This window comes from Cicer arietinum, chromosome 6 (assembly GCF_000331145.2).
Source record: "Cicer arietinum cultivar CDC Frontier isolate Library 1 chromosome 6, Cicar.CDCFrontier_v2.0, whole genome shotgun sequence".
In the NCBI taxonomy this organism is placed as follows: Eukaryota; Viridiplantae; Streptophyta; class Magnoliopsida; order Fabales; family Fabaceae; genus Cicer; species Cicer arietinum.
Window position 1 is genome coordinate 13,129,292 of NC_021165.2, and position 14,385 is coordinate 13,143,676.

At 28.0% G+C, this 14,385-nt stretch overlaps 3 protein-coding genes and 1 long non-coding RNA gene across 5 annotated transcripts; 1 reads left to right on the forward strand and 3 right to left on the reverse strand.

Annotated features, from left to right (window-relative positions):
* The first annotated feature begins 1,264 nt into the window (after positions 1-1,264).
* LOC101511458 (flavonoid 3',5'-methyltransferase-like) lies at positions 1,265-2,770 on the forward strand. The gene is made up of 5 exons (XM_004504696.4): positions 1,265-1,421; positions 1,523-1,608; positions 1,697-1,841; positions 1,930-2,058; positions 2,211-2,770. Exons 1-5 carry the CDS (start codon positions 1,383-1,385, stop codon positions 2,499-2,501), a joined length of 690 nt encoding a protein of 229 aa, XP_004504753.1. The 5' UTR covers positions 1,265-1,382; the 3' UTR covers positions 2,502-2,770.
* A 543-nt stretch (positions 2,771-3,313) lies between these two features.
* LOC113783893 (uncharacterized) lies at positions 3,314-5,357 on the reverse strand. Of its 2 annotated transcripts, none has more exons than XR_012163432.1 (5): positions 5,088-5,357; positions 4,939-4,988; positions 4,734-4,869; positions 3,990-4,239; positions 3,314-3,398 (listed from the first exon to the last, which is right to left on the reverse strand). It is a non-coding gene; the product is annotated as an uncharacterized lncRNA (long non-coding RNA). The 2 variants fall into 2 exon arrangements; XR_001144097.3 differs by having other exon boundaries at positions 4,734-4,859; positions 5,088-5,353.
* A 753-nt stretch (positions 5,358-6,110) lies between these two features.
* On the reverse strand, positions 6,111-8,949 carry LOC101515033 (WAT1-related protein At1g68170-like). Its single transcript, XM_027336232.2, has 6 exons — positions 8,571-8,949; positions 7,515-7,577; positions 7,056-7,422; positions 6,804-6,962; positions 6,542-6,693; positions 6,111-6,427 (listed from the first exon to the last, which is right to left on the reverse strand). Exons 1-6 carry the CDS (start codon positions 8,768-8,770, stop codon positions 6,193-6,195), a joined length of 1,176 nt encoding a protein of 391 aa, XP_027192033.1. The 5' UTR covers positions 8,771-8,949; the 3' UTR covers positions 6,111-6,192.
* A 2,550-nt stretch (positions 8,950-11,499) lies between these two features.
* LOC101515354 (uncharacterized) lies at positions 11,500-14,383 on the reverse strand (the record flags this gene model as incomplete). Its single annotated transcript, XM_004504874.3, has 2 exons — positions 11,500-13,160; positions 13,264-14,383. Coding segments are annotated over 2 exons (2,781 nt in total), but the record flags the coding sequence as incomplete, so codon positions are not given.
* Between the last annotated feature and the right edge of the window lie 2 nt (positions 14,384-14,385).

Below are 14,385 nucleotides of genomic sequence, written 5' to 3' on the forward strand. Positions count from 1 at the left end.
GGTACATTTACACTTCGCGATTCAATATTTTCTTTTGTTTTTATCCTTTCACATTCCACTTTCTAAGCATTTTCTTCTTCTTCTTCTTCTTCTTATTTTTGCATCTCCCATATGGTTGATTTTTAGAAAATTTTACGATGTATCCCACTATGTTATATTTATACTCCCATAGTTTAAAAAAAAAAACTTTATCTTTTTTCATTTTTACTATTTTATAAATTTAAATGCACTTTTTTTTCACCATTTAAATATTTTTGAGATAACTAATTTGAAATTTCTAAAAAAACTTAATTTATGTTACTTAATACTACCAAGAAATTTATATACTTTTTCGGAATTTAATTTTTCAGTATAGAGACTAGAATGAAAACTATCAAGATATATTATTTTGTATCGAATAACTTAATTGTAAAGTTATTATGATATACATTATTTTTTTTTTAAATTTAATTTGTTTATATCATTATTGATAGATATGAGAGAAAAAATGTCATTTCATAATATTTATGGAGATAAGAGTATATTAGAGGGGTACTTAGTAAAATTCTCTAATTTTTGTTGTTAAAGGCTTCCATGTGATTAAATGCATGCTCCCTTTAGGTACTATTATAAGTAAAAAAAAAAATGTTTTCAATTTTGGTGATTATTATAAGCAAAAACTAATTACTTTTGAATAATTTAATACTATTATTCTAATATAAAGTTTATTCATTTAAAAAACACTAAATATATGTAATTAAACGTTTAACATTAAAAAAATAATAATTTAATAATTTTGAATTGTATTTTACTTAAAATTTAAAAAATTAATTGCACTTAACTAACATATTAAATAATTATAAAAATAATTTTTTTCTTTTACTTATAATAATAACCAGAAAAAATATATTTTTAATATTTTTTGACAGACAACAAAAATGCAGACAAAATAATATAGAAACGGTTTCAAATAATAAACTATTCTGAATTGCTTCTTATAAAAGATATTTTTTATAACTAATAATTTAAAAAAAATATTTTTTATTACTGTAATCAAATAATTTAAACAACTTCTATTTTTTAAAAAATAATTTATTATAAAGTAATCTTTCTTTTAAATCGTAACAAAGAAGTCTAAATGTATGCCAATAATTTATTAATCTTTCTAAATTTCTATCAATTATGTTGAATACAGCCTAGTCCTTAAGTTTAATGGATAAAATTGCAAGATGAGGATAATTGTGGGGGTAGGAGAAAAATTTAGGGGGTATGGTGTAAAATTGAAGGCCTGTGGGTGAATGTAATAGGCCCATATTGGGAATAATTGGTTGTTCACTCATCAGATAAAGCCGAATAACCGATCGAAGATACCATTTTGCAGATTGCTTTCTTGTATTTCAACCATGGCCAAGAACATCCTCAAAACTCCATCACTTCTTCAGGTTATTAACTAACTTTATTGAATCTAGATTAATTCATGTTTTCTTACCAATTTTAATACGGATCTAAATATTAATTTTTCTTCATCTTGATTTTTAATCAGTACATTTTCGAAACGAGTTGCTATCCAAAAGAGCACGAGCAATTGAAGCAACTTAGAGAGACAACCATCGTTAAGTATGGGAAAATGTAAGTTACATATACATTATTACGATCTATCTATATATTCGAGCCAATTATTATTATTATTATTATTATTATTATTATTATTTGGCAGGAGTATAATGAATGTGCCGTTGGATGAAGCACAATTCATATCTATGCTTCTAAAACTCATGAATGCGAAGAAAACACTTGAAATTGGAGTTTTTACCGGTTATTCTCTTCTTACTACAGCTCTTGCTCTCCCCTCTCACGGCAAGGTGATCATAGTGTAAATTTTACACTTGATGGTGATAAATAAATTAAAATTATAAACAAAATTTAATTAGTAAATTTCTGTTCTTTCAGGTAATAGCAATTGATATGGATAGAGAAGCGTTTGAGATAGGATTGCCTTTCATTCAGAAAGCAGAAGTTGAGCACAAAATTGACTTTATCCACCGTGATGCATTATCAGCCATCAATGCTCTTATTGATGTAAGTTTTTTAATTTATTCACTTGAATTTGTGATTATCTTATAATTTTGTTTTACATCAAGTTTGTTTGGGTATATAGACATACTATTTAATATCATCCTTTATACCATAAACAAAAGAAAAATTAAAAAATCCAATGAATTGCATTTTAGGAAAAACATGAAGAATCATTTGATTATGCATTTGTGGATGCTGACAAGGAAAACTTCACAAAGTATCATGAGATTTTATTAAAATTGGTGAAGAAGGGTGGAATAATTGCATATGACAATACATTATGGTCTGGTTCGGTGGCCATGTCTGAGGATGAAGAAATGGAAGAGGCAATAAAGCGAAAAAGAAAAATTGCAATTGAATTCAACAACTATATAGCAAATGATACTCGTGTAGAATCAACAATCCTTTCTGTTGGGGATGGTGTAACTCTCTGCCGACGTCTCTAATTAATCTCCCCAAAAGAAAGAAAGAAATAACACTATCAATGTTATAGAAAAAAATTTAAAGAGAAATATTAAATTTTAAAATGATAGTGTAAAAAATTATGATAAAATTAATGTATGATACACATTGGTGCCTTCAAGGTAGGTAACATTACTACCTTTCATTTAATCATCACTAACTCCTAATTACTTGTAACACATATTATACTATATCTACCACGTTAATCAAAAAATAAGAATTGTGTTGAAAATAATAGTTTTTAAACTTTTAAGAGACTTGTTATATTTATGTAACATTGTTAAAGGTTGGGGAAATATACAAAAATGATATGATCATAATTTAATGTCTCTCGTGAATATGTTTCCAGCTGTTTTGCCTCTAAAATGGCGCAAACAAAACTGTCTTCATCACTTTGTTGGCAAGTTTTTTCTTTTCTTTTTTGTTAATCAATGTTTTTGGTTTTGTATCTTTGCATCTTCACTTACATTTTTGTTGGGGTGTATGTTTGTAACATTTACATAAAAACTAATTTAGTTTGTGCAACTTGAGGTAATTTTGAATTTTTTGAAAGTAAATTAAAACTATGTAATTAGTTATACTTGTATAAGTTGATTAACTTAATATAAACTAATGAAATAAATAGTTATCCTCAAATATTCAATTGTTAAACTTAGCCTAAAGTATTGTGAAGAATTGACGATGTATCAGGAGCAACATTTGCAGCCTTCTTCTCGTTGTGATTTTCACTGCTACACAAAGATGAGTTGGAAATATGTATTGAATCACATTTGAGAGGGTCTTTTGCAGACTCATTCTCACTCTCCACTTTCTTTGCTTCTTTGCTTTCCCCCCATAATAACATGTATAATCCGCACACAATCAACACACCTCCTATTAAACTTCACAATATACATGCACAAGCAATGATCTTCAGTTAAGTTAAGGTGTACAATACCCATACATTTGAGTTTGAAATATGACTGAAACAATTTTTAATCAGATTTTTGCTTTACTTCATGACCAAATTCTTTACTTAATTTTAAATAATAATTATTTTAAAATATTAATAATGTTATCATTTTTTTTATTGAAATTCAGAAAATTCATCAAAATATTAAAATAAAACTCATGAAATTAATTATCATCTTCAATATAATATAAATTTTCATCAAATTTATAATTCAAATATTCAAATAAACTCATATTTCCATCTCACTCAACGTCAAATTCATCAAATAAAGAATGAAAGTGAGTTTATTTGAATATTTAAATTATAAATTTGATAAATATATGAATGTTCTTAAAATTTGTAATCAATTTTACGAGTTTTGTTTGAAGATTTTTCTAAGTTTACGTAATATTATTGATATTTTAAAATATAAATGATCAAATTGTTACTTTAAATCAAATAAAAAAGCAAATAGTAAAAATGAAATTAAGTCAAAGAATGCATGAGATATTTTGTCTGAAAATGAAGAAAACTATCGCACCTGAATTATATACGACAATGAGAAATTTAATGAAGTGGCCAAAGCTAGAGTGAGGCCCCACGCGCGAGATCCAGCATGGGAATCATGTAGCGGGAATGTCTTATATTGTTGCAATAAGTCAATGTGCATTGAGCAGTTAAATAACTTCTTGCCATCATATAGAGGGAGGATCATGGCACCACTAATTCCAGTTAAAGTTCCTAGCAGCTTGTCCTTTCCAGCCAATCTTCCAAGATTTGGTTTCTCCATTCTGCAAAAAGAAGGGAATATATCTCAACGGTTGAGAGTTATAAGATGATTTGGTAATTTAAAAGAATTGGAATAATAAAAAACTTCTGAATTTAACTCTTCTATTTAACAAAATTAACGACTACAATAATTATTAACATTTGTTATTTAAAAAAAAATCTCAACAATTGAATCAAAATCAAATTGAAATTCAATAACAACGGCAGAGGGATCAATACCGGTCCAAGGGATACTCATAATATAATAAGAGAGGGAAACACTTTGAAGGCTCATGTTATGAACCAAAGCTTTTACATTGATTTTGATAATTTATTCTAAATCCAATGCTTTGAATAATTAATGTATATTGAATTTTGGAAAATGTCTTATATCAAAGGACAAAAAACAAGTAAAGGAAATCTTATAATTTGATATAAAAGAAGTATATTTTAACTTAAAAAAGTCCTAAAGAAGTGTTGGACCGCACAGGGTGGAATCCAAGATTATAGGTCATACCTTAGAGGCTTAGAGACACAACCATGATGTAGGTAATGGCGGGGATGAAGTTTAACACATCTGAAATATATGTTGCTGATACCAAATGTCAAAGAATTAATGCATAGGTTTTGTTATAAGGATCCCCTGAAAAATACTACATTTGTCTCATGCTATAAACAAAAATGAGTTAAAGAAAGTGAACATAAGTGTCTTAGAAATTTACCCAAATAACCCGCAAAGAAAAGCTTGCTAGTAATGCTATTATCGCTTTTCCTGGTGAAACATGGCAATAAAAAATTGTATACATAATTAGTTTTTACTATAAAAATTATTTTTCGTGACTAAAATGTATAGAAATAAAGTACAGTACACCTTTCAAAGAGGACATCAAATGGAACAATGAAGGCAGTAGAAAAGATGAATCGATAGGCAACAAGAATACTTAAATTTGATCCATCATTTGCTACCATCTTTAACATAATATTCACCACTATCATTAGAAGAATACTTTTTATATAGTTTTCCTTCATTTAAATTAGCTTCAAGTTTGTGCTATACTTTTTATGCATTTTTCCTTCTTTCATTTGTTTAATTTTATAATTGTTATTCCTTTTCAGTATCTTTTATATATACTTAATACATAAAAGGTTATCCGCCCATTGGATAACCTATTGCATAATATAAATCATATTAAAGCAATTAAGTTGCCTGTTTATAAGCTTCAAAAGCTTTGCACTATGTTTGGTCTGCCTGCTGGGTAACTTATTGTGCAACACACAAGACAAATTATTGATAATTAAAAAAAGTTAGTTAAAAAATTCTAATTTTGAATTTGGATCGATTTATAAATATTTTATTGTCTGGTAGCAAGCAGACCATATTAATATTGATTTTTTTAAAATAACAATGTCAACATTAAAGTTTATCCATCAGCGAGAATCATTGGGCTTCAATTTGTAGGACATTAATATAACACTTGGAAATTAACCAACAAATAAAAAACACATTCATGCAAAGTGGGGGACTACCCCCTGATTCCCTTTCCTCCCTTTTATTTTCAAGCTTCTGTTTTTCTTTTTTCTCAAAACTCTCAAACACACCTAAATCAATAATTCTTGTTTATCATCAATTTGTTGGTAACTTCAATAAGAAAATGAAAAATACCTATTATTACAAGAAATTTTTGCAAAAAAAAAAAGAATATATTTATAACTATCAAATTGCTAATTAATTAAATTCTTTATATTTATTCATGTTTCTCTTTGTTCCCTTAATCCTTATTAAACATCACTACTCTAAGAAAATATATAACAATAAAACAGCCTAGTAAAAAGAAAGGAAATATATATATATATATATATATATATATATATATATATATATATATATCATTATTGTTATTTAATAATATCAAATGTGAGAGTAGACATTTTAATCACATGAATTGGTATCCTTAAATATGTAATTTTTGAATTTCTCAAGTAGTGTTGCCATCTAATGATACATTATGAGCAGCATTTGCAATATTCTTGTCATGGTCGTTTTGGATGCAAGTCAAAGATGAGTTAGCAATGTGATTAGAATCGCATTGAACAGAGTCTTTTGTAGATAGTATCTCATTCCCGTTCATATTATCCACATCCCTTGCTTCTCTGCTTTTACCCCATAATATCAAATACAATCCACACACAATCAACACGCCTCCTATTAGACTGCACATTATGAATACACAAACCATAATATATTAGGCCATATATATGAAACTTGAAAAGGTAAAGATAAAGTCTCAAATGAGGTTGAATATAATAACCTAATAATTAGTTTACCTTCCAATTGTAATATACTCATCCAATATGAATGATGCAATAAGAACCACAAGCACAAGCATTAGAGGATTAAAAGCAGACACAAACAAAGGTCCTTTCAAACGCACACACCAAGCTATTAGAATAAAGCACAGCCCAGAGGAAAATACACCCTACAAAACAAAATTAGAGACCAAAATCAACTAAACATGACATGTAATGTTTGTGTAGAAAATTAGTTACCAATATAAATAAAAGCAGCAAAACATAATCAACAATGTACCGATAAAGCTGAGGTTAAAAATCCCAAATTCCAATCAAGTTTCCATTGGTTCCAATCTCTCTCCGTACAAAGAACAAATACAATAGATTGAATTGCAGCCATTATTGAGGTTAAAGCCGCGATTGAATAATGCCACGGAAAATTCTGACTCATCTTTGACTGTGCTTATCCATATATTATAAACAACAAAGTAAGTTTAAAATTGAATAGTTAGTAACAAAGAGTAATGTAATAAATATAAACGTAGTGTACCTGAGTTATAAACCACAATGAGAAAGAGAGAGAAGTGAGAAAAGCTAGCATGAAACCCAAAACATGAGAGGCAGTAGAAGAATCATGTAGTGGTAATGTCTTATATCGTTGCAATAAGTCAATGTGCATTGACCAGTTAAATAACCTCTTGCCTTCATATAGAGTGAGGATCATGGCACCACCAATTCCACCAAATGTTCCTATCAATTTGGCCTTGCCACCTAATGTTCCAAGATTTGGCTTCTCCATTCTAAGAGAGACAGCAATAACGTAGGTAGTTGCAGGGATGAGGTTTAACATGGTTGTAGTATATGTTGCTGGTACCAAAGCCAAAGATTTCAGATACAGGTTTTGTTGCAAGGATCCCCTGAAATTATTTTCAATTTTAATCATTTCACTAAATATTATTGCTTAAATTACTGTCTTAAAATCAGCTATTTAGTGTAGTAGTAATTTTACCCAAATAACCCACAAAGAAAAGCTTGGAACATCACCTTTCCACTCAGGTTTCGCAGACTATTCCTGCAGATTAAACATCCCAATAAAATTTGCATATATTATTCATTACTTTCCATGATTCAATGGAACGAGTAAGATAAATTCAATTTTTCTCCTTCAATAATGTCACTCATTTTGTGTGTGCATTAGTTTTACTACATTATGTATTTATGTTATGTCTCCACATAGGAAACAATTTTTTTTTTTATTTTGGTTTTGATCCTTGTAAAAATTTTCTTCTGTTAAAATTTTGAATTTATTGTTTTTTACACTGGAGAATGAGATAACTTCGATTTTAAATCTAGTAAAAAATACATCTTTTACTTCTAGTAGATTCGCAATTTTTTATAGGTAATTTAGTTATTTATATTAGGTTATATATCATTCTTTCAACAAAAATTAGGAATGTTTTTAGTCTTCAAAAATTATTAAAGTTTGGTATTGATCTATGTAAAAATTTATTTTAATTTTAATCTCTCTAAAATATTAAACTATTGTTTTTTTACACTGTAAAATAAGATGATTTTGATTTTCGTTATGATAAAAAATATATTTTCAGTTTTTATTCCTCTAAAATTTTAAAATGAAGGTTTTGGATTATCACATGCTAATATTTTTCTGTGTGGAAAAATTAAAATGATATATTAAAATTAAAAGGTTAAGCACAAGATAAGATGTGCATAGACAAATACAATAAATCAAGCATAAATTCACCAAATTCAAAAAGCATACAAGGCGAACATGTAATCTTTTGTTAGAACATAAATAATTATTTGATATCATATAACGATAAATATATATATTTTTTTAATGAAATATAATGGTAAAGATAGAATATCCAATACTTTCAATTTTTTGATGAATAAAATACTTTCAAATTTTAAAGGAAAAGTAATTATTTACACAAATCGAAATTTGAATTGGTTTATTTTATAGTACTATGACCAAACATATTTAGGATTTTTTTATGTATAAAGAAACACACCTTTTAGTACCAACAAAAATAGAGAGACATACCTTTCAAAGAAGAGAGCAATTGGCAAAGTGATGGCAGAAGAAATGACGTAACGGTAGGCAACAAGAACACTTAAATTTGATCCCTCATTTGCTACCATCTTAAACATGACATTCACCACTGCATATATAGACTGGACCACTATCATCAACACAATAGGCTTTGTACTCTCTATGGCTTTAACATCCAATAATTTAACCATTTTTCCCTTTAACTTCAAATCAAATTATAGTTTTTTCAAGAACAAATGTTTTAACAAACTTTACCAATGAATGGAGCAAAATGGACATGTATAAGAACCAACAACGTCAAATCCTCATATTGTTTTGACCATATTTACTGTATATACTTTGGTTTGTAATGTATATATATGTTTAGCACCTCCGTCATTAAATCTAATGTAAGACCATTTTAATAAGGTAAAGAATTAAGAAAAATAGTTTTTTTAATCAAATGTGTTAATAATGTACATTATCTTTCTAAAAGTATCAATTGTTTTTTTTGTTGTTGACTAAATTGTCAAAAGAGATAAATAATTGATCTTTTAATTATTTTATTTAGTTAGGAACATTCTTATGAAAAAGTAATGATTGCATTTTGTAATTTGAATTTCTTTTTTATAGAAGGGAATATTTTATTTTACAAAAATATCTTATATATAATTGTAAGGACAAAAGTATTACTAAACTTTGTTTTGTATTATTGGAATGAAGTCGAGTAACTAATTTATGAATCCTTTTTGTACCACCTATACATATTATTCAATCAAGATTTAACTAACGAAAATGATGGCCTATAAAAATAAAAAATAAAATTAACGAAAATGTTATTTTTTTTAAAAAAAAAACTAACGAAATTGATAGTTTTGGGTCGACCTTTTGTTATATCAACGAGACGTAAAGTTTAACATTGGCAAAGAGACAACTTGGTTTCAAGTTGGCGCTACAGTTAATATTATGATAAAAATTTAGGTGAATTTTATTAAATTTTTTTATATGATTTTTAATATAAAATGTATATTTTGTGATTATAAAAAAATTTAAACTTTTCATTAATTTAATAACGACAAAATTAAAATAATTAGTTTTAGTAAAGAGTAAACGTAAAGAAAAAATGTTATAGCAAAATTTAATATTATTTAGATCAATGTATAGATAATTAAAAAATTCAAATTTAATGAAATAAAAAATTATAAAACTATAGATAAAATAGAATAAATAAAGATAAAATTGGAAGGGAAAAAAATATGTGTTCCCTTTATATATTTACATTTTTTAGTTGTTTTTTATTTTTATTTTATATTTTAATTTTGCATATATTAGTTGTTTTTTTTTTTAAATACCGCATCGTATAACAAAAGGAGAAAGCTCAACTAACAAGGTTGCCTATTTGTTAGCTTAAAAAGGTAAGCTGAAGAAAATTCTTGACTTTGCCAATAAATCAGCTAAAATTTCTCGAATAATAATAATGATAGAGCTTTTTTGAAGGCAATATAATCTTATCTTACAATACATTTGGGATTGGTTTTTACAGTATCCCGCAACTAATTTTATTTCAATAGATAAGATCGAAAAACGAATTTATGACTTATAGATAATAAATTTTGTCATTATGATAAAAAAATATTAGAGTATTTTTTAAATGGTTGTACTTTTTTTTTAGAATTAATTTTGAAAAATATAGTTTGTTCAAGTAATTGTTTTCAGTGTAACACATCATTATTATTGACCATAAGCCAATACTTCAATAAATGCTAACCACTGTAGAACACCACCAACATTAACCACCACTCTTTACACAATTAATCATTGTTTCGAACACAATATAAAACAGTGTTGACTACCACTCTAACCATCACCACAACTCTTATATCCTTCCAACCATTATCACCACCACTGTTGTAAATCACTAAGTTGGGAGTTCTTCGTCCCATATTCGACAACCACCACTTCCAATCATTTATTATTAAATAAGTAAATTATAAATTATAATAAGTTATTTTTATTTTTTAAAATAATATATACTTTTTAAAATATAAGTAAATACTCATTTAGTCCATAACAAGAACTGTAAAACCCAATGTAGTTCTTAAAAAAAATAAAGATAATTTTTAGTTCTTAAAAAAATTAAACTGGAATAATTTTATCTTTATTTTTTTTATGACTAAGAAATTTGAAGAAAGAAAGGAAAATGAAAAGTGAGAGAAAAAGAAAAGAAAATAGATTGATTATAGAGAAAATGAAAAAAAATATTAGAAAAAAAATACGTGTATTTATACAATGAAATAAATGTTGCTAAGAGAAAATCAAAAAATAATAAAAATAGATTTCATTAAGAATAATAAAAAATTGTGCAAATACAAAAAAAAAAAAGAATAAATATATAAAATAAATAAAGTTGTAATCAAAATAAATATTTAAATTTAATAAACTATAAATATTATTTTTTATTATTTTTAAATTTTCTACGTTTTCATTAATGATATTTTATAAATACACATATTGTTTTATTTTATTTTATTAAGTCTTAGTGTTTTTTTTTAGGTTGCCATCGATCGATAATTAAATTTTTTAACACATCAATTTAACATGTTTTAATTTAATTATAATTATAAAAATCTACACTTCAAAAAATATTAAAAACGAACAAACTTAAAATAACTCTAATTAACACAATAACCCTATCATCGTTTTATAATTAAACTAGTGAGTAACCCGTGCGTCGCACGGATACAAATTACTATATTGATAAATATATTGTTATAATAAAGTTATATAATATAAAAATTTGAATTAACATTGACATTCAAGACATAATTTTATTGACATTGACATTAAAGACATAATATGAATTTTATCATCAATTCAATTCCATACAAAAAATAACTTACAATAAACAAATATAACCGTAAAAAGAATGTCGTATACATGTTTACAAATTATTGAAAATTTCTTTGTACACAACATTTTTTGTGTCGGTACATAGTTTTCCTTCTTCATCTAAAATAACAATCTTCAATCCTTCCCTAGACTTTACTCGTGAAATAGCCACATAGAATTGACCATGAGTAAATACAGGTCGCTTTAAATACAAACCAACTTGAGAAAGAGATTGACCCTGACTCTTATTTATGGTCATTGCAAAACACAACGACAATGGAAATTGTCTTCTCTGGAATTTAAATGGGAAAGCTGGATCAGATGGAACCAAATTCATCCTTGGTATATAAATCTTATCACCGATGTTTTTTCCCGTGATCACAGTTGCTCCAATAATATTTGTACACAATTCATTTATGAGCAACCTTGTTCCATTACATAGTCCATTAGCTTGATCAATGTTCCTCAAAAGCATGACTGGAACACCAATCTTTAATCTTAATCGGTGATTTGGAATTCCAGAACATTTCATGTCATTCAAAAATACTGGTGTGAACCAATCTCCCTGCACAGCACAATTTTCATCAGAAAGGACAGTTGAGTCTGAACTAATGTATTCCTTTTCCTCTTCTGGAATTAATGATAAAATATAATCATTAACGATATCTACAGTATCATGAGTCGGAGCAAGTATTGCCCTCTCTTCATAGTATTTCAAATTGTTTATGTTCTGTAAAAGCAGTGGATATGTCAATTCAAACAGAGATAATAGAGGATTTTGGGAATTTGTTACCAATAAGTCTTCAGGAATATTAATAATACTCTCCCCTAACTCATTTGAGTCATGTTTACCGTTTCCAATATCAAGCATCCAATCTGCAAAATCTTTAATGTCATTAGTATATGCATTGGGTTCTGCAGATGTTAAACGCATGTTTCTTGATAATGTCAAAACCTTGCAGTATTTCCATAATTCAGATGAGTTTATTGAAGCTGCCACTATATCATGCCTACAACCTTTTCTAACAACAGGTAATATTTGTCTAAAATCACCTCCAAAAACAACTACCTTCCCACCAAATGGTTTATGTAGGTTAGCCTCATCTACAGTCCTCATGATATCTCTAAAAGTACGATCTACAGCTTCAGCACATAATTTATTTAGCATTGGAGCTTCATCCCATATAATAAGCTTAGAATGTATGATAAGATTAGCTCTATCAGTGCGTTGTTTGATGTCACATGTAGATGTTTCGGTTGTAACCAAAGGAATCTTTAATGCGGAATGAGCTGTTTTTCCTCCAGGTAATAATAAAGCTGCAATCCCACTGGAGGCAATATTTAAAACAATTGAACCTTGGGATCTCAATGCAGCTGATAAAGTTCTCCAGATAAATGTTTTTCCTGTGCCTCCATATCCATATAAGAAGTAAAACCCTCCCGAATTAGTCATCACAGAAGCAATAATTTGATCATACACTGACCTTTGTTCTGCGGTTAAGGATGACAATAATGAGATGTGGGTTGCAGCTAACTCATCTTTGTCATAGTTTAATTCATCAGCCAAGAACCTATTTTCAAATTGATTCATATTTGAATGGGTAGGGCATGGCATGGTCTTAAAACTTTTAAGAGATTTACCACTCATGAAAAGTAGTTTGTCCAACTCAACCAAACAAATATTTTTTAACTCATCGTCACTTATTTGAAGGCCTGAATCAAAGAGAATGATTTTAATCATATAGTTAGTGTTGTAAAATATTAATAATAATAACACAAAATTAATATATATAGTATTTAATATTTAATTGCATACCTGGGTTGTTTAACATTTTCCTTTTTTCGTATAAAATTCCATCACATAAAAGTTTCCATGTAGCTTCCCAAACAACAAAAGGATTTGTCATTGAATTCATGAACAATAATATAACAAATAATCTCCTCAATTGATGTCCAGAGGCCAACTGACTTGCTTCAGTAATAGCATACACAAATTCATTGTCATCTTGCAGCAACCCAAGTGCAAAACACGCTTCCTTAAAGGTTTTATGTGTTGTGCCATCCACTCTCTTAATATCATTGTAACTTGTGCACCCTTTTTGTATTGTCAATAGGAGTCTCAAAAAATAAACATCCCCACCTCCTGGGGGAATATAAGTAAGTCTTCCAATTGAATTACCTTGCTTTCTGGGCTGCCATGTTTTGCTATTTTTTATATAAACAAACCTTGTAGGAAATTCAGCATAAGTCAATTCTCTTCCTTCAGGATACTTTTTGTTTGCCTCAAACCAAGCCAAAAACATTGTGTCAAGTTCTTCATTACGCGCCACAACAGATTGAATTGAATAATTTTCTGAATACATTACAGATTGCTCATTTTCAAGGTGAAATGAAAGCCTTATAACAGGAGGCCACCTTTGATGGATGTCATACTCAAAAGTTCTCCAAACAGCCTCACACGGGGCCAAATACCTGCACTCATAGTATTGTTTTATCTCATCAAGTACCTGGCCATTTTCTGTTCGGTTTGAAATCTCTATTGTGGCTCTATCTGGTCCTTTATTAACATACTTAAACAAATACTTTATTGAGTTTCCCTTGTTGCAATACTCAACATTGACATGTGCTTGATATTTCATCAACAAATGTGGATTGTATGGAACTACAAACCTATTGTCCAAACTGATTCCTTTTTTCAAAACGGACAAACCAGTATCTCGTCGCTTGTACTTTGGATAACCTTCATCGTCAACTATAGTTGAAGATTGGTAATCCTTTGGAAAATACTTTGAGCACTTGCCATCTTTCATGCACGGAGATTTTGGATTGGAAGATCCACATGGACCATGTAGCATGAAACTTGAAACAACATTTGCAAGTTTTGGATATAAATTACAATCAGGTAGTTCTGCTGAAATGAACTTGTCGATGTCATTAC

What these genes read in the sequence shown, in the direction of transcription:
- LOC101511458 (XM_004504696.4), top strand. Translation starts at nt 1,383, where the DNA reads ATGGCCAAGAACATCCTCAAAACTCCATCACTTCTTCAG. An exon ending in ATCGTTAAGTATGGGAAAAT is followed by an intron (nt 1,609 to 1,696) that starts GTAAGTTACATA and finishes ATTATTTGGCAG; the next exon opens with GAGTATAATGAATGTGCCGT. An exon ending in CTCTCCCCTCTCACGGCAAG is followed by an intron (nt 1,842 to 1,929) that starts GTGATCATAGTG and finishes CTGTTCTTTCAG; the next exon opens with GTAATAGCAATTGATATGGA.
- LOC101515033 (XM_027336232.2), bottom strand. Translation starts at nt 8,770, where the DNA reads ATGGTTAAATTATTGGATGTTAAAGCCATAGAGAGTACAAAGCCTATT. An exon ending in ATTGCTCTCTTCTTTGAAAG is followed by an intron (nt 7,578 to 8,570) that starts GTATGTCTCTCT and finishes TTTAATCTGCAG; the next exon opens with GAATAGTCTGCGAAACCTGA. An exon ending in GAGTATATTACAATTGGAAG is followed by an intron (nt 6,428 to 6,541) that starts GTAAACTAATTA and finishes CATAATGTGCAG; the next exon opens with TCTAATAGGAGGCGTGTTGA.